Consider the following 17,905-nt stretch of genomic DNA (forward strand, 5'->3'; position numbering starts at 1 on the left):
TATATAACAACTACAGCACAGAAACAGGCCAGTTCGGCCCTTCTAGTCCATGCTGAACACCTTCTCCCACCTAGTCCCATTGACCCACACCCGGCCCATTACCCTCCATACCTCTCTCGTCCATATACCTGTCCAACTTTTCCTTAAATATTAAAATTGAGCCCGCATCTATCACTTTGGAAGGTCACTCCACACCCCCACCACCCTCTGAGTGAACAAATTCCCCCTTCTGTTTCCCCTAAACTTTTCCCCCTTCAATCTCAAACCATCTCCTCTTATTAACTGTGTCTCCTTCTTCTCGAAGAATGTTAAAGGCTCTCTTTTAGATTGGGTGGGAGTTGGGTGAGGAGATGCTCTAACCCACACATGTCAACTCTGGCCCGCGGGCCAAATTTGGCCCGCGATATAATTATATTTGGCCCGCAAGAGCATTTCAAAAATGTATTAGAGGTGGCCCGCTGGCCGCCGCGCCAGTATAGCGCATGCACAATAATACAACAAATCCCAGAATGCATTGGCGTCAGCCTGCTAATCGCCCCCACCTCCTCTGTTTACGTTGCAGGGTTTCACCGTGGACTCTGGTTTTGGGGCCTGGCCGGTGTCAGGGGAAGCCAAGGCCACTTCCCAGCGCCCGGAACCGGAGGTCTCAGGCCTGACCTCGCCAGGACCGTTGCCCACTCCCCCTCCCTGCCGCAGGCCGATCCGCGACTCACGGTGACGGGGCCGCTGATGCCGCCCTGCAGCGAGAGCCGATGCCCCCGCACTGTCGTTGTCCAACCCGATCGCCCGCAAACCCCGCCCTCCCGCACACAGGCCTGAGTAAGGATTATGAACTTTAATCTCAGGATAAAACGATCTTCCAATAGTTTCATGTCACAGTGATAAATATATTCCTGGTTAAAAATGGTCCTGCACCTGGATACAAGCTCATTAGGCATAAAACTTGAAAAGTGTGTAAATCAAAGGAAAAAGGGCATGGCAAATAACCCTGCTAGAGTTCATGCCCACAATCAGTCACCCATTTGATTGTTTCAGGAATCATGTTATTCTCCTACATTCTCAATAGCCCTCAGATTTTACTATTCGACAGCACACTAGCAACATTTGACAAATCCTCTATAGAGAAATATTATTTATTGAATATTTTATTTCTCATTTGTTAATGCTTCTGGAAAGAGTTTATCCAAAACTATTATGAAACATTTATTTTAATCAGAAAAAGTTTAACATTACATATGTTGAAAGAAGAGAAAACATGCAGATGTTGTTGAAAATTTTCAATAAATATTTAGTTCGGCCCTCGACTTAGTCCAAGTTTTTAATTTTGGCCCTCCGTGAATTTGAGTTTGACACCCCTGCTCTAACCCATGAGGACGGTAAGTAAAGGAATTTAACTGCAAGAACAAATAGCTGTTATTCAATATTTGTAATTAGAATAAAGACAAGTAATAGATAGGAAGGAAGTATAGAATTTTAAATTAATAGTGCATATTGAATTTTTTTAAATTTTAGGTAACCTTAATTTTTTATTAAGGTAGCTGTACTCTAGCCCAGATGAAAACCTTACCACATTGTATATTGTTGGCTTGGCAGTACAATTCTTTTTCTTCACTACATGGAAATATAAATGGTAGGCGCCAATCAACCAGTTGTGTCCAGTTTTATACTGAAGTGATTGTTCCAGCAGGAATGAATGGAAGAAGGTTTTTCTAAACGTGTCATCCTGTGGCAGAGCATTTACATTCGTGGCTATTAACAAGAACAGTTATTATCTGGTTCAGTGAATCCCCTCCCAAGAGGACTTTGTGACTTGGAATCAGAAGCAACAGAAATTAACTAAGAAAACGCAGAAGTCCATAAATTTTTCATCATTTTTAATCAAGATGTAATGCAAGATATTAATTTTCAATGAACAGTAATGAATTTGCAAATTGAAGGACCAATTTGTATAGCAAAGCAGAAATCAGATTAAAGTTCAGATATTAAATGTACAAACTACTATTTCCACAAGCAAATCAATCCTCCAGTTTGGGTGTATTGAGGCAGGCTCACTCTCACAGCACCAGACCACACCTTAACTTCATAAGGTAAATTCCACTGGCAACATTGGATGCAAATAGACTGAAGAAAATGAGAAAAAAGAGATGCTACAGCATTTATGGGATCTGCTCTGAGCAAAGGTTGGAAACTATTTCATGGATTCAATGAGCTAGTGACTCCTCTTGTGCCTTTATTTGATGAGTCTGTTCTCAGCCTATAAAAACACCCAGAAATGCTGGCAGACCTCAGCCAATCTCGCAGCGTCCACAGGAGGTAAAAATACACAACTTATGTTTTGGTCCTGAGCCCTCGGTAATACACATTTACCTTCTATAGACATTACGAGACCGGCTAAGTTTCTGCAGCATTTCTGGATGTTTATACTACCATCACAGCGTCTGCAGACTTTTGTGTTTCACTCTATTCTAAGCCTGGCTTTGCACAATAGGAGAGTTTAAGCAAAGCTTCACAGGGCTGCAGAAAAACCAATAGTCTTCAGACTGTCATTTCAAGGTAACAGTTTTATAAAACCAGGGGACAAGAAAAAAATATCTCCTAAGGAAAGAAAAAGAGGTAAAATGCAAGGGTACACAAGCAACATGGGGCATCAGGGTTAGCACCCTGCTATTACAGCGTCAGAAACCCGGGTCCAAATCCGGCTTGGGTTGCAAGGATTTTGTACGTTCCCCCTGTGTCAGCGTGGGGTTTCCTCTGGGTGCTGCGGTTTCCTCCCACCCTCCAAAACATATGGGGGATGTAGGTTAATTTGGGTGTAACTGGGCAGCACAGGTTTAAATGATCAGAAATAAAACACAGAAGTCTGTAGACACCGTGGTTGAAGTAAAAACGCAATGTTGGAGAAACTCACCAGGTCGAACAGTCTACTTTATAGAGCAAAGATCCATTGATGAACAGCTCAAACCCAGAATGTTGGTTATGCATCTTTATTTTTGCTCTACAAACTAGACTCTTTGGCCTGACTGAGTTTCTCCAGAATTGTGTTTTTACTTTAAATTGCCAGAATTGACTGTACCATGCTGTGAATAAAGCACTAAATTAAAAATTATTTTTAACATTGAATACTGACAAAGTCAAAAGTTCAAAAGCATTTCAGGGCAGCACAGTTTTGCTTAGCGGTTAGCGCAACGCCTTTACAGCCAATTGGGATCAGGATTCAAATCCTGTGCTGTCTGTAAAGAATTTGTGCATTCTCCATGTCTCCGTGAGCTTTCCCTCGAGGCTCTGGTTTCCTCCCACCATTCGAAACAAACTAGGGGTGTAAGTTCATTTAAATTTAAAATTTAATTTTCAATTTGAATATGATCAATCATGTGACCTTTAACTGTTCTCTACAAGATGATTCCTATTAATGATGGTAATTAGGTTATTTTTAAGCATAATTCTGTTTCTATCAAGGTCTTAATTTACAGAAATATCAGCCCCTGTTTTATTCATTCACTCCCACTGCTATTAATGAATATAAATATTTTGGGCCTTTATTGTTCGATGAATTACAACAGTCATTGCAAGCCATGCCAAATGCCAACAGGCAGGCTGTGGCTGAGGGTGTCATTAATAAAGAAGTTGCTTTAAGAGCCACAAAGGCTGCCACTAAAGTATTAAAGAAGTGAATATCACTACTGACCACCAGAAATGCCTGTAATATAGTAAAACTTCCTAAAGCAAATCACTTCATCAAAGAAAAATTTACACTGAGTGACAATAAGCCAATTCCTGACCAGAAAATGCTGGGCAAACTCAGATCGAGTCAGTTGAAGGCATAACTGCCCGTGGTGAAAAGGTTAAAATCAGGAATCCACAATAGGCACAGAAATGTTGCTTGAGCAAAGGGACTAGGTCATGGAAGATTTTGAACACAAATGGATTACAGTAAAACCCCTGGTATGTGGCACCAATGGGGATTGGTAGATTCCGGGTAAGTTAATTTTCGGGTTGTTTGAGATTGCGAATTACGTGGATTGGAACCACTTTTAAACACGCATTTTTTTTTAACCTATTTATTTTGTGATTTTTTTGCTCGCTGTTTGAATTCCAGATTACAGGGTTTTTACTGTTTTTTTTAAATGTCATAAAATATTCTATTTAAAAGCTATCAACATTTTATATGAAATTGACTGCAGTGATAATTTCTTACACATTTCCATTTCTTGATTGAAATTTAGCTCTGAGGCAGCAACTTTATATAACCATATAACCATTTACGGAGCGGAAACAGGCCATGTTGGCCTTTTGAGTCCGCACCGGTTCACTGATTTTGTGCGCCCTCTTTGTCTGTTAAATTTACAGATGAACTTTTCCCTACATTCTCCTGCCTCTATGTAACCAGGAGAGTTCTCGAGTGAGTCAATTGATTTGCCAATTGATTTGTCAATTAATCTCAAGAATAATGATCGAGAGGCAACCTTCAATGTTAACAATATTTATATGTAGCGATGAATACCTGTCCTGCATATGTATTGTTTGTCTTTATGTGTGTTATATCTGGTTGTGTGCCTGAGTGTTGTGCTCCGAGGGCCGGAGAACGCTGTTTCGTTGTGTTGTACAATCAGATGACCATAAACAACTTGACTTAAGCACTTGGATACTTTGATATCAAAAATATCCTTTTGATACATTGCTGGTTCTGTTTTCTCTTCCAGTGACCTGCTTGGGTTTGAGATGCAAAGTCCAAACTAGTAAATGTGCTTCAACAATAAAATCCCAGTTTGAGTGGAGGAAGCCTTGGAAAGAATTACATATTGTAAGTCAATTTGTACAAAGAAGTTGATTAGTGAGAAAGGTTTTTTTAAAATTATTGTGCGCAGATTAGATAGAACAGTGACCGACGCAGACTTAAGCCAAGCTCTTCATTTACGTTTGCAACTGAGTCTTAGACAAGACCATTTAGCCCTTCAAGCAGCTGCTTGACATCTCTGACTGAACAGGACTTCCACCACTGCGGGGTCGATGAGAGTAGAAATATCACCCAATTCCTTCTCATTGCAAGCGATATGCCTCAGAATGCGTCTCATTATTTTGCCTTTGTGGAAGGAACAAGGACTTGGTTTAGTTTTATTTTGTTGTTAGTTAATTGGTTTTAATGATTGATAAACACTATGGTGCCATTTCGTCAAAACAACATGTGATTTACCTGAACGGGTTTTAGGGAGCCCAGGTGCATTCTGTATGAAGTCAGGTGTGGCAATCGGTCCAATCTTTTCTCGCACTACAAATGGAAGAAAAGATCACGAAAATATTTTAATAGAGCAACTTAATAGAGTGCCTGGCACTCTTGTTTCTTGAGTTAATGAGTTGTTAATTCAATTCCCACTCTGAAATCTTTAGCACAAAATAAACAAAGCAGGGTGTTAAGTTTTCAAGCTCGAGGAGAGAAGGAGGAGTCCACACCCTGTCCATATAAATGGCGCGTGTACATAGCTTCAAGTTCTTAGGAATAAATTTGTCCAATGATCTGACTTGGAACAAGCACACCAATGCCTCCAATCTCAAAGGAAGTTTGGTATGGTACCCTGTCCCTCAACAACTTCTACGGTGCACCATCACAGCATGGTATGGGGGGGGGGCTGCTCTGTTGATCATCAGAAGATAATAAAAACTCCCCTCCCCTCCGTGGACTTTATCTACACATCCTGCTGCCTCAGAAAGTCACCAAAACATTCTCAAAGTCTTGTCACATCCTGAGCACACTCTCTTCTCTTTCCTCTCATCAGGAGGCTTAGGGTAGAAAATCATAGTGAGGGAACATGCCATCTTAGATATTTAGATAATTCATGATCTTGTAGATGGGGATCCTCTTGGAAAGAGTGATCACAGTACGATTATTTTCTCATACAAACAGAGGGCACAATCGTTTAATATAAAACCAATGCATTATGTCAAAACAAGGGGGTCTACAAAGAATTGGCTGGCATGGACTGGGAGCACAGGTGACATGATGGGACAGTTGAGATACAGTCTTCCACTTTTCAAAGAGATTTTTCAATGTGCTCAACAAAAGTATATTCGAGTGTTACGAGTCCAGAGGACTCCAAAACCCAGCAACAATAGATAGGCTCATCGACAAAGGGTTACTTAAACAAAAGTTGTTTTTAATTATCTTTGAACACGAAAATAGAATCAAATTTTAACTTATCTCTCTTGACTCACTTAACCTACTTAACCCCCACCCCTCTAATTCTAAGCGCACATGTGTGTAAGTTCAGCAAAGTTCTTTGGTTCACAGTCCAATCTCACTGGTTGCAGCCAATTCTTGTACTGTGCACAGAAGTTAAAATTAATAAAGTTCACCAGGCTTTGGTGGTTACCACTCAGAAGGATTCTTGTTGGCTTTCAAGAGGAGTCTTTCTTGTTTCAGGTCACCACAGAGTTCCTTTCTGTTTCTCCTATTCCAAGGGAAACACTGGACAGCCAGTCCTCTCCTTTGACCAGGCCGTCTTCCAAAGCTTGCCAGCTTGTCCCTCTGGAACCGATGTCTGTGTCTCTCCTCTCTTTTTCTCACTCCCTTCTCTCTGAGAGCAAAGGTCACACAACCTTCCAGACAGCAAGTTCTCTTTTCCAGACAAAGCTGCTACTGCCTGTTGTTACATTTGTTGCCTTTTGCAAATAACACCACATCATGAGTCTGAGCTCTCTTGCAAAAGCTCCTGCAGAAATTCTGTGTTTTAAAGTGTTTGTGTGTGACCTGCTCTAACCAACCTTCCCAATTTATCTCCCAAACACCTCTATATGCTCTGAAATACTAGTCAGAAACAAAGACAGTATGGTAGCGAGAGCCATCTTTGGATCACGAATGAAATTGTGTCGGTCGTGGTCAACCATGGGTACTGCACCTCTGGTAGTCAATGGTTTGTTGAGCAGCATCGACAGTGGCCATTGAGGCCAATCCTGAAACGGCCGCCTTTGCCACAGTTGCTGCATGTGTAAGCTGGAGGGGTCTCTCCAGGGTACAAGCTAGGGTAGAGTTGATATGGAGATCCATCTACTGCCTATTGTTAGGTCTGCTTTGTTCATGAATGAGTGAGACAAACACCAGGCTGAGTCGAAATCAGGGTTCTTTGTTCTTTATTACCGGATTGTAACACTTGCGACTAAACATGTTAGTCGGAGAATGCATTCTGCCGTTATCAGCAAAATGGTGATTTTTTATACCCTTGGATACATGCTTAGAACATCATCATATCATTACTTGTCCAATGACTAAAACTGTTGCTATCCTTTCCCTGCTAGCTTCCTGCCTCTCAATCCATCAATGTCTCTCTTATCTTGTAAGTACAAGGATGCATTTACATCTTGTTACAGCCCTGTACAGGGCAGGGTAACTCCTTACACATTCCCATCTCATGATGTTTTACCTTACACTATGCAGTGGGGATCCCCCCCCCCCCCCAATGCTAATGACGTCAAAAGGAACAACGAAGGTTAATACAGTTTGGTGCCAGCAAAATCGCAGGAGTTGCCGTGCAGGTGTTGGGTACAGCAGAAAGCCGTCTTTGGGACTCCGACTCTGGATTTTTCCTCGGGGTTTTCTCCTAAAGCCTTTCCCATGAGTGGGTATGGCCACAAGGCAGTAGAGTTTTCCCTCTCCTAAATGAGATACCACCCGTGGTTAACGAGGCCCACCTGCCCAGACCAACTGGTTTTAAGGCACCAGTGGCCCGCCTTTGGCCCTTCTCCAGTCAGTGAAAACAGCTCCTTCGAGCATAAGAACGATGCCACATGTGAGGGCCATGAGTTGGACATGGCTGTCAGAGGCTGTTTGAGATGCACTCCATGAAGATCATTTGTATAGCAGTGGGAGCTCGTCCCCACTACCACCTTTCGGCTAAGAGCCACTAATGAAATAAAGGAAGGTTTATTAAACTACAAACTCATGAATTACAAAGTCACTAACATTGGACAACTGGAAGATTGTGAAAATTTTAAAAAGCAACAAGTACCACGAAGCAAGCAATAAAGAAAGAAAAGATATATTATGAAAGTACAATAGCAAGATATATAAATACAGATAGTAAAAGTTGTATAATTATATAAAACCAAACACGATAACTAAAGTGAACATAGTCCCTTGGAAGATGAAAAAGGGGAATTTTTTTGGTGATATAACACGGTAACAGGCCCTTCTGGCCCATGAGCCCACTTAACCTACAAATCCCATACGTTTCGATGGTTGGAGGAAACCAGAGCATCTGAAGCAAACCCATGCTGACACTGGGAGAATGTACAATCTTCATCTTAAATGACTATTTTGAGTCGGTCTTCACAATGAAAGACACATCATATATGCCAAAGACAAATGTAAAGTAGGTGATGGGAGGTGCAGATCTCAATACAATCACAAACTAATATCCGGCTCTAAAGGTAGATAAGTCCCCTGGTCCTGATGGAATGCATCCCAGGGTACTGAACGAAATGGTGGAAATTATAGTATGAGCGTCTGTGATAATTTACCAAAATTCTCTAGACTCTGCACTGATCCTGGCGGATTGCACTACTGTTTAGAAAAGAATGTGAACCCTGGGGGCATTCTAACAAAAAATTACAAAGGTGGATTTTCAACAGGATCCAGATTGTACCTTCTGGGAAACATGAACAATGAGATACCAAATTCAGTTTGAGAAAGTCGCCTTGGTGGTCACCAGGAAGTGTATAGCAGTTATGTGGAAGTCCAACTCCAAGCTAAATATTGCACGATGGAATATGGAAATGCAGAGTTGTATTAACCATATAATCATATAACAATTACAGTACGGAAACAGGCCATCTCGGCCCATCTAGTCCGCACTGATCTAAGTGATCTACTCTAGTCCCACCTACCTGCTCCCTGTCCATATCCCTCCAATCCCCTCACATCCATGCACTTATCCAACCTTTTCTTAAATGATAACATTGACCCTGCTCCAACCACCTCTTCTGGAAGGTCATTCCACTCAGCCACCACTCTCTCAGTGAAGAAGGTCCCTCTCATGTTACTTCCAAACTTTTGCCCCCTAACCCTTAACTCGAGCTCCCTCGTTCCAATCTCCCCTACCCTCAAGGGGAAGAGCCTATTCACATCTACTCTGTCTATCCCCCTCATAATTTTAAATACCTCTCTCAAATCCCCCCTCAACTTTCTACGCTCCAACGAATAAAGATCTACTCAGTCTTTCTCTGTATTCTAGATACTACAATCCAGGCAACATTTTAGTCAATTCCCCTGGAGAAAATCACGTACAATTTAAGGAGGTAATATAGCACATTTGTTAGGGTGGGACAACCCTATCTGTAGCAGATTGGTACACATTATACCCTTTCTGAATAAAGGAAATGCAACAATTCGTGCCAGTCGTGAAATGATGAGATCAATGAAGTGGGTCGTGGCACAGGTGACCGGCTCTTGTATTTAGTACCTTATCTTTTTTAATTCCAGTTTCTTTGGGTTTTTCTTAAGGGTTTGTGACTTTACTGATATTTGGTTCTTTGGAATTTTTTTAATTTATATAATCTTTTCTTTGTTGTATTAGGGTACGGGAGGGAGGGGAGAGGGGTAGGGAAAAATAGTTTCTGTTTATTATATATTATTGCTGAAAGAGATTGTGTTGTTTGCTTGGATTTGTAGGAGTCTTTGAAAATCAATAACAAAATATTTTTAAAAAAAGAATGTGGACAAAAGATAGGTAATGATAGGTCACTTAACAGAACATCTGTAGTCAGGAAAATACTCAAAGCTCTCTCTTTCTTTGGCTTGGCTTCGCGGACGAAGATTTATGGAGGGGGTAAAAGTCCACGTCAGCTGCAGGCTCGTTTGTGGCTGACAAGTCCGATGCGGGACAGGCAGGCACGGTTGCAGCGGCTGCAGGGGAAAATTGGTTGGTTGGGGTTGGGTGTTGGGTTTTTCCTCCTTTGCCTTTTGTCAGTGAGGTGGGCTCTGCGGTCTTCTTCAAACGAGGTTGCTGCCCGCCAAACTGTGAGGCGCCAAGATGCACGGTTTGAGGCGATATCAGCCCACTGGCGGTGGTCAATGTGGCAGGCACCAAGAGATTTCTTTAGGCAGTCCTTGTACCTTTTCTTTGGTGCACCTCTGTCACGGTGGCCAGTGGAGAGCTCGCCATATAACACGATCTTGGGAAGGCGATGGTCCTCCATTCTGGAGACGTGACCCATCCAGCGCAGCTGGATCTTCAGCAGCATGGACTCGATGCTGTCGACCTCTGCCATCTCGAGTACTTCGACGTTAGGGATGAAAGCGCTCCAATGAATGTTGAGGATGGAGCGGAGACAACGCTGGTGGAAGCGTTCTAGGAGCCGTAGGTGATGCCGGTAGAGGACCCATGATTCGGAGCCGAACAGGAGTGTGGGTATGTCAACGGCTCTGTATACGCTTATCTTTGTGAGGTTTTTCAGTTGGTTGTTTTTCCAGACTCTTTTGTGTAGTCTTCCAAAGGCGCTATTTGCCTTGGCGAGTCTGTTGTCTATCTCATTGTCGATCCTTGCATCTGATGAAATGGTGCAGCCGAGATAGGTAAACTGGTTGACCGTTTTGAGTTTTGTGTGCCCGATGGAGATGTGGGGGGGCTGGTAGTCATGGTGGGGAGCTGGCTGATGGAGGACCTCAGTTTTCTTCAGGCTGACTTCCAGGCCAAACTCAAAGCTCTCAATGAAGAAGAAATAGTGAGAAAATGGGATGGAAATTGTTCCGCCAGGTAGATGCACCATAGATTCAGTAAGGGCAGGTCATGCAGGTTAAGGCAGGCTCGACATGGCCGATGACCATCCTTCATTCTCCTGCCCCTCTGTTCTTAAGTTTGAGAGTAAAGTTGTTAAATCCAAAATCAGTGTCCCATGTTTAAATCGTGCAATTTACAGAGCAATGAAGTGAAAAAAAGAACCCTTCATTCAGGTCTCTCTAGCCAAGATTAATTTGGAAATGAGATTAAAGGATGTAATAGTAAATAAAACTGGGAAATAGTAAAGAAATAATTCATAACAAATTGTATGTTCATTTGAATAATTAAAAATTTCACTTGAAAAGTGGAGCAGCCTTGGCTAATGAGGATGGTGCCCTCCTCAGAGGAAATTTTTTTAAAAAGATTGAAAAACAAAGTAGCCAAACAAGATGTGGGATCCGGATTACGTTCTGGTATGGGTCAGCACAACATCGTGGGCCAAAGGGCCTGGAGTGTGCAGTAATGTTCAATGTTCGAATTAAACTAAATCCAGAATAATGAGCTTGACTTCTCCCACCATTTTCCTGCAGCCCACCCAAGGACTATGCACAGGTTCTTAAACTTAAATTTAAATTTAAACGTGCATACAGCACTAAAACAGGTCCTTTCAGCCCAAGAACCTGTGCCACCCAATCACACCCAATGGACCTACAACCCGGTTTTGTTTTGAAGGCTGGGAGGAAACCGGATCACCTGAAGGATACCCACACAGACATGAGGATACACATACAAACTCCTACACACTGTATCAGATTCAAACCCCGGTCGCTGTCACTGTAACAGCATTGTGCTAACCGCTACGCTAACCGTGCTGTCCCCATTAAAGTTAATGCTTCTGGAAAGATGGGATGCACACACACATTATTCAAACAAAACTGCATCAATTATTATTGATTACAGGGTGGGGGAATACAGCTAGTGTTTCAGCATTACCCATGTATCTCCAAGGGCCCTCCCAATCAAAGCATTGGCTACAGCATCAAAAATTGGTTAAAGTTTGGAGAGGCAGGGTGCACCATCCTGCCTCACTCCACATATGCCAAGCAGCATCTCTCCGGACCGAAGTACCTTTGTTTTTCAGTTCATCCGAAATGGACTGAGTCAATTCCATTCCATCCTTCAGTGTGACAAAACAGTAGACACATTCGCCTTTAACGGGGTGAGGGTGGCTAACCACAGCAACCTCCGCGACTGCACTGTGCTCCGCCAGGGCCGATTCCACCTCAGTGCTGCTCAGCAGATGACCTGTTGGGTTGAAAGCAGAGATGTGAAAAGGCACAATGATGGAATCCAGGGACCAGTCCTTTCTGCCCGCTACATCACCAGTGGGGCTCGAGAAGTCCTCCACCACCTCCCCACCATGAGATTCACTTCGGACCAGAGGCTGGGAAGCCAGATGCCACCCAACACTCAAGACCTGCAGCGTTGCAAGAGTTAAACTTTCCACAAGGGAAAAGGTCAGGACAATCAAGATCAGCATGGCCAAAGAGGTAGAGAATAAAATAAAGCAGGAAAACCAGAGCACATTGGCAAATTAGTGAAAGTCAGGCAGATTCTTGCAAAATTCAGAGAAAAACTGGAAAGGAAAGGAAATGGTCAAATGTAAGGCCATGCTGAAATTATGCAACATAAAAGAGAATCCAAAATTTTTCTCCAGACAGAAGTAGAAAGTGGAGAGATGGGCCAAACTGAACTACTCTAAGTACAATGATCCAAACCAAATAAGAAATTACTGCTGGGCTCTCACTAAAAGACATTGGATGTGATCAAAATTGTTGAAAAGAGCTGCAGGAGTGTAAGGGGACAGGACAACACCTGGCCGCCTGTCAATCAGTCGGCCTGAATGGATCAAGCCCCACCCAGTCGGGTGTCATCACCCTCCGGGATATAAGCCTGTGCCAGCCTCCCGAGGCCTCACACAGAGTTGCTGCAGCCACAGCCAGCCTGGCTCTGTGGAAGTCTTTGTGGATTAAAGCCTGTTGTGCAGTCTTTATCTTTGTGTGTGTCTGATTCTGGCTAACAGTGCAACACAATTTAATCCACAAAATTTTCCCACAGCGGCTATGGAAAAACTCCTGTGCGCAGGGAGCCTCGAGATCGACCTACGCCACCCGGAAGCCCAGACACGCTTCGAGATCTGGCAGCGCGCGGCCGAGGCAATCATCAAGGCACACGAGGGTGACATCCTGGACTCTGATCGGAAGAGGTTGGTCCTACTCCGGTCAAAGCTGGGTCCCCACACGTTCCAGGCAACCAAAGGCTGCTCCACGTACAAGAGCGCAATGGACACTCTCGAGAACTTGTACAAGCCCCCCAGGATGTGGTCTGTGCAAGGTACCTCTTCAACACCCAAGCCCAGCAACCTGGGGAGAAGGCTGAGTCTTACCTGGTACACTTGCGACCGTGTCTGGGTGAACCTGGGGTAGGTGTAAAGGAGGTCAAGAAGCTGATCCAGGATGCCTTCGTCTGAGGGCTACGCTCAAGGGCCATTTGGCAGAAGCTGCTGGAAGACAATATCTATGCCCTAACCAGGACTGTGGAAGTGGTCCAAACCTTGGAAGCAGCAGCCGTGCACATCAAATCCTTCGATTCTAGGTTCCCCCAGGCTCCCTCATGGCCCTCTCACACTGCAGCTACAGCCCCAGGCCAAGCTGGGGAGGAGAACGTCACTGCAGCAGGCGCCCAACACCACTGTAAGTACTGTGGGTCCTGGTGTGGGTCAGATTGATGACTTTGCAAAAGTGTGCCTCTCTAAACCTGCCTGCAGCTCAGCGGCCCTCTATGACTTCCCCACCTCCCCCGCGGACACCCCTACGTGCACATGCCGGGCGACGCCACTGTCCCCCTCGACGACTTCCCCCTTCCCCGACTTCGACTGCACAACATCCGGCCCTGCCAGCGACCAACACAGCGTGTGCCCCGAGCATCTGCACCAGCCCCCACCCTCGCCGGCGCCGCTCACTGAGAACTACAGCGACGGCACTTCCAGCTCATGGTGTGACATCATTTCAGGCTGACATAACGATGTCACTGCCGTCGGCCGTGATTATGTCTTCCCCGGTGCAGCGGACACGGCTGGGGAAGGAGGCCAGCCATGCAGCGGCCCCCCACGTGCCGCCACCATCTTGGGCCAGGCAGCATCCGACATGGAGGGCCCCTGACGACGTCGAAAACCATGTGGTCAACATGGGCGATAACCAGGCCACCCTACTGATGCTCCCCAAGCCTCTGGAAGCCATCGGCTACGTCATGCTGCACCTCATGACCGATGTTGACGTGGTCAACGTGGGCGATTACCAGGCTGCCCTATCGACGCTCCCCATCCCTCCGGATAGCGATGACTCCGACTCCGAGATTGTCCTGGCCGCCACCACACTGACCAGGGACATTCCCCCCCGATCTCGGGCACTCAATGATGAACGTGCAAGTCAACAGCCAGGTAACAAAATGCCTGTTGGACAGTGGCAGCACCGAGAGCATCATTCACCTGAGTGTGGCCCACTCCCTAAGGTTAAAGGTCCACCCCACTAACTGCTCGATCGCCCTCACCGCCAAGGATAAGTCTGTTGGTACCCTTGGGCGCTGCATGGTCGATATAATGGTGGGAGGGGAGACTTACACAGGATTCAGGCTCCTGGTCATGCCCAAACTCTGCGTATCACTCCTCCTGGGCCTGGATTTCCAGTGCCACCTGCAGAGTGTCACCCTTGCCTTCGGGGGGCCCCAAAGGCTATTGCGCTGCAGACAGGGACTTCATCAAGGTGGAGGTGCAGTGACTCCTGGCGGAAGGCGTTATAGAGCCCAGTAACAGCCCTTGGAGAGGCCAAGTCCTGGTGGTCAAAGAGGGAAGTAAGCCGAGGATGGTCGTGGATTACAGCCAGACCATTAATCGGTACACCCAGCTGGATGCCTACCCCCTGGCGAGGATCACTGACATGGTCAATGAGATAGCCCGCTACCAGGTTTTCTCCATGATTGACCTGAAGTCGGCATATCACCAAATCCCTATCCACCTGAAGGACAAGCCCTACACTGCCTTTGAGGCAGAGGGGCACCTGTACTAGTTCCGCCGGGTTCCTTTTGGGGTCACGAACGGGGTCTCCATCTTACAGCGGGAGATGGATTGCATGGTAAATGGGCACAAGCTGAAGGCGACATTCCCATATCTGATTAACGTCACTATCTGTGCCGTGACCAGCAGGGCCACGATGCTAACCTGGAAAAATTCCTCCCCCCTCCCCACGCTAAAAGCCCTCCACAGTGGGTCCCTCGCTTCTCGGACAAGGTCCGCCCACTGGCCCAAGCCACAATTTTTCCCCTCACACCTGAGGTGCAGGCAGCCTTCACCCGCTTCAGGCAAGACATCGCAGACATCATGATGCAGGCTGTAGATGAGGACTCTCCCTTCCAGGTGGAGAGCGATGCCTCCGAGGAGGCCCTTGCTGCTACCCTCAACCAAGAGGGGCACCCTGTCGCCTTCTTCTCCAGGACCCTCCACGGCTCCGAGCTAGGGCACTCCGCCATTGAAAATGAGGCCCAGGTGATTGTGGAAGCGGTCCGCCACTGGCGCCACTACCTGGCCGGCAGGAGATTCACAATCCTCACAGACCAGCAGGCCGTGGCGTTCATGTTTAACACTACCCACAAGAGCAAATTCAAGAATGACAAGATCCTGCACTGGAGAGTCGAGCTGGCAACCTACAGTTACGACATCCAGTAGCGCCCCGGGAAGTTTAATGACTCCCCTGATGCCCTCTCTCGCACTTGTGCGTCTATGCATGACGTCAGGTTGAAGGCATTGCATGAGTCCCTCTGCCATCCAGGTGTCACCAGGTTGTACCATTTCATTAAGTCCCGGAACCTGCCGTCCACTATCAGGGACGTCAGGGACATGACCGAGGCCTGTAGGGTATGTGCAGAGTGTAAACCCCGCTTCTTCCGCCCCCCCCTCCCCCTTCAGGCCCACGTTGTAAAGGCTGCTCGGCCTTTTGAGCGTCTCGGCATGGACTTCAAAGGGCTTCCATGAACTGAAATGTCTACTTCCTCATGATAGTGGACAAGTACTCACGGTTCCCTTTTGCCATCCCTTGTCCAGACACCTCCACGGCCACTGTCATCAGGGCCTTGGGGCAGATTTTCACCATGTTTAGCTACCCCACCTTCATCCACAGCGACCGGAGGACTAGTTTCATGAGCGACGAGCTGCGCCAGTACCTGATGGCGAGTGGCATCACGACCAGTTGCATGACAAGCTATAACACGAGAGGCAACGGGCAAGTGAAACGCGAGAATGGGGTGGTCTGAAAGGCAGTCTTCCTGGCTCTCAGGTCAAAAGTGTGGGCCATTGAATACTGGCAGGACGCCCTGCCCGAGGCACTCCATGCCATTCAGCCACTGCTGTGCATGGCTACCAACGAGACCCCTCACGAACGTCTGTTCTCATTCCCCAGGATGTTGACGATTGGAATGTCACTCCCAGCATGGCTCACGTCCCCGGGACCAGTACGGGCACACAAGGCCGAAGCCCTGGTAGAGCAGGTTTTCCTCCTTCATGCAAACCACAACTACATTTACGTTAGATTCGGCAGGGAGGACACCGTCTCAACCAGGGACCTGGCACCAGCAGGAGCACCCACCACACCACGCCACCCTCCAACCCAGGACGATGCTGACCGGGCATACATCCCCATCCCCAGGCAGCTATGTGGCACGCAGGGCCTCCTTGACCACCAGGGGCCCGCTTCAGCTTTAAGAGACGAACCCGCCCCCCAGCCATCCAATAAGACTCGCATACGTTGACCCCGGCCCCCCTGGCCACCCCCTGAACGACACCACCCTGCCACCAGCACCCCCACTTCCCCTCTGACCAGTGACTAGGAGCCAGTCCTAGGATGGTCACAGAGACCCCGGCGGCCGCCGAATCGTCTCAACTTATAAATATTGTATGTACACAGTGGGTGCGATTCCTTGTTACTGCCCACCCTGGGACAATTTTAAAGAAATGGGTGAATGTGGTGGTCCACCACCGGCCTACTGCAGGGGGCAACCTCTATACCTGCAGGAGTGTAAGGGGACAGGACAACACCTGGCCGGCTGTCAATTAGTCGGCCTGAATGGATCAAGTCCCACGCGGTCGGGTGTCAATCACCCTCCGGGATATAAGCCTGTGCCGGCCTCCCGAGGCCTCACTCATTGCTGCAGCCACAGCCAGCCTGGCTCTGTGGAAGTCTTTGTGGATTAAAGCCTGTTGAACAGTCTTTATCTTTGTGTGTGTCTGATTCTGGCTAACAGCGCACCACAAGGAGCCAGCTGCATTTAAAATTTGATGTCAATTGTTCCAAATGAGATTCATCCCAGGTTGCGCAGAGAATTATGGATGGTACTTGATGACTTCATTCGAACTGAATCTGGCAGTGTAGTTGTGAGTCAGCGGCATGAACAGTAACAGGCTGAGCACTCGGCTGTGAGGCACTTCAGTGTTTAGCGAGATGGGACGAGATTTTGCTACCAACCCACACTGACTGTTTATTGCCCTGGGTGGAGTGGGGGGGGGGGGGGGGGGAATGTAGGGTCAAGAGGTGCCCCTTCCACAGCTGCAGCAGGTAGTGCCTAAAGAGATGGGTGAGGAAGGAAGGGGAACCTTGGAAAAATGGAGAAAGTGGTTGCTGTGATGTGGGTGGCCATATTAAAGTTGGCAATCATGTCAAGGAATGATGTACCAGATATAAAGGGTGGTGTGGTCAAAGTGAGAGAGGACTCATGGACTTTGCCCTTGTTCAATCTTGGGACTTTATCAAATGCAGCAGTTACACTTCTTGAAGAGGGCATTTCGGAGTAGAAGGTCTCATCCTGTCATGGGTCATAAGGCTGATCCTGACCTTACTCTTAGTTTTATTATAGTCTCTGAATGAGGTGGACCAATAGGAATGTATGGGCCCAACTCATTCATGTAGAAAAAAACAGAGCAGTCTGGAAGCACATGTGCACAGATCATTGGAGATGTAAGAGAAGGTTCAGTGTGCCGTTAAAAAGTGTGTGCAATCACAGACTCATGGAGGTACACCGTGGGAACAGGCCTTTTGGCCCAACTCATCTATGCCAAACCAGTTGCCTTGTGAGTTTTCTAAAAAGAAGCATAA

General features: G+C 46.5%; 1 protein-coding gene across 3 annotated transcripts in view; it reads right to left on the reverse strand.

Annotated features, from left to right (window-relative positions):
- Positions 1 to 1,876: 1,876 nt before the first annotated feature.
- LOC138755782 (acetyl-coenzyme A synthetase, cytoplasmic-like) overlaps positions 1,877 to 17,905 on the reverse strand; it is a 164,178-nt gene continuing 148,149 nt past the window's right edge. For all 3 annotated transcript variants that reach the window (XM_069922386.1, XM_069922388.1, XM_069922385.1), the window contains 3 exons: positions 11,835 to 12,011; positions 5,192 to 5,266; positions 1,877 to 5,080 (listed from right to left, as the gene is read on the reverse strand). In XM_069922386.1, the coding sequence (XP_069778487.1) occupies positions 4,953 to 5,080; positions 5,192 to 5,266; positions 11,835 to 12,011 (380 nt within the window). In that variant the 3' untranslated portion in view covers positions 1,877 to 4,952. The remainder of the gene's footprint in view (positions 5,081 to 5,191; positions 5,267 to 11,834; positions 12,012 to 17,905) is intronic.

This window comes from Narcine bancroftii, chromosome 2 (assembly GCF_036971445.1).
Source record: "Narcine bancroftii isolate sNarBan1 chromosome 2, sNarBan1.hap1, whole genome shotgun sequence".
Taxonomy (NCBI): Eukaryota; Metazoa; Chordata; class Chondrichthyes; order Torpediniformes; family Narcinidae; genus Narcine; species Narcine bancroftii.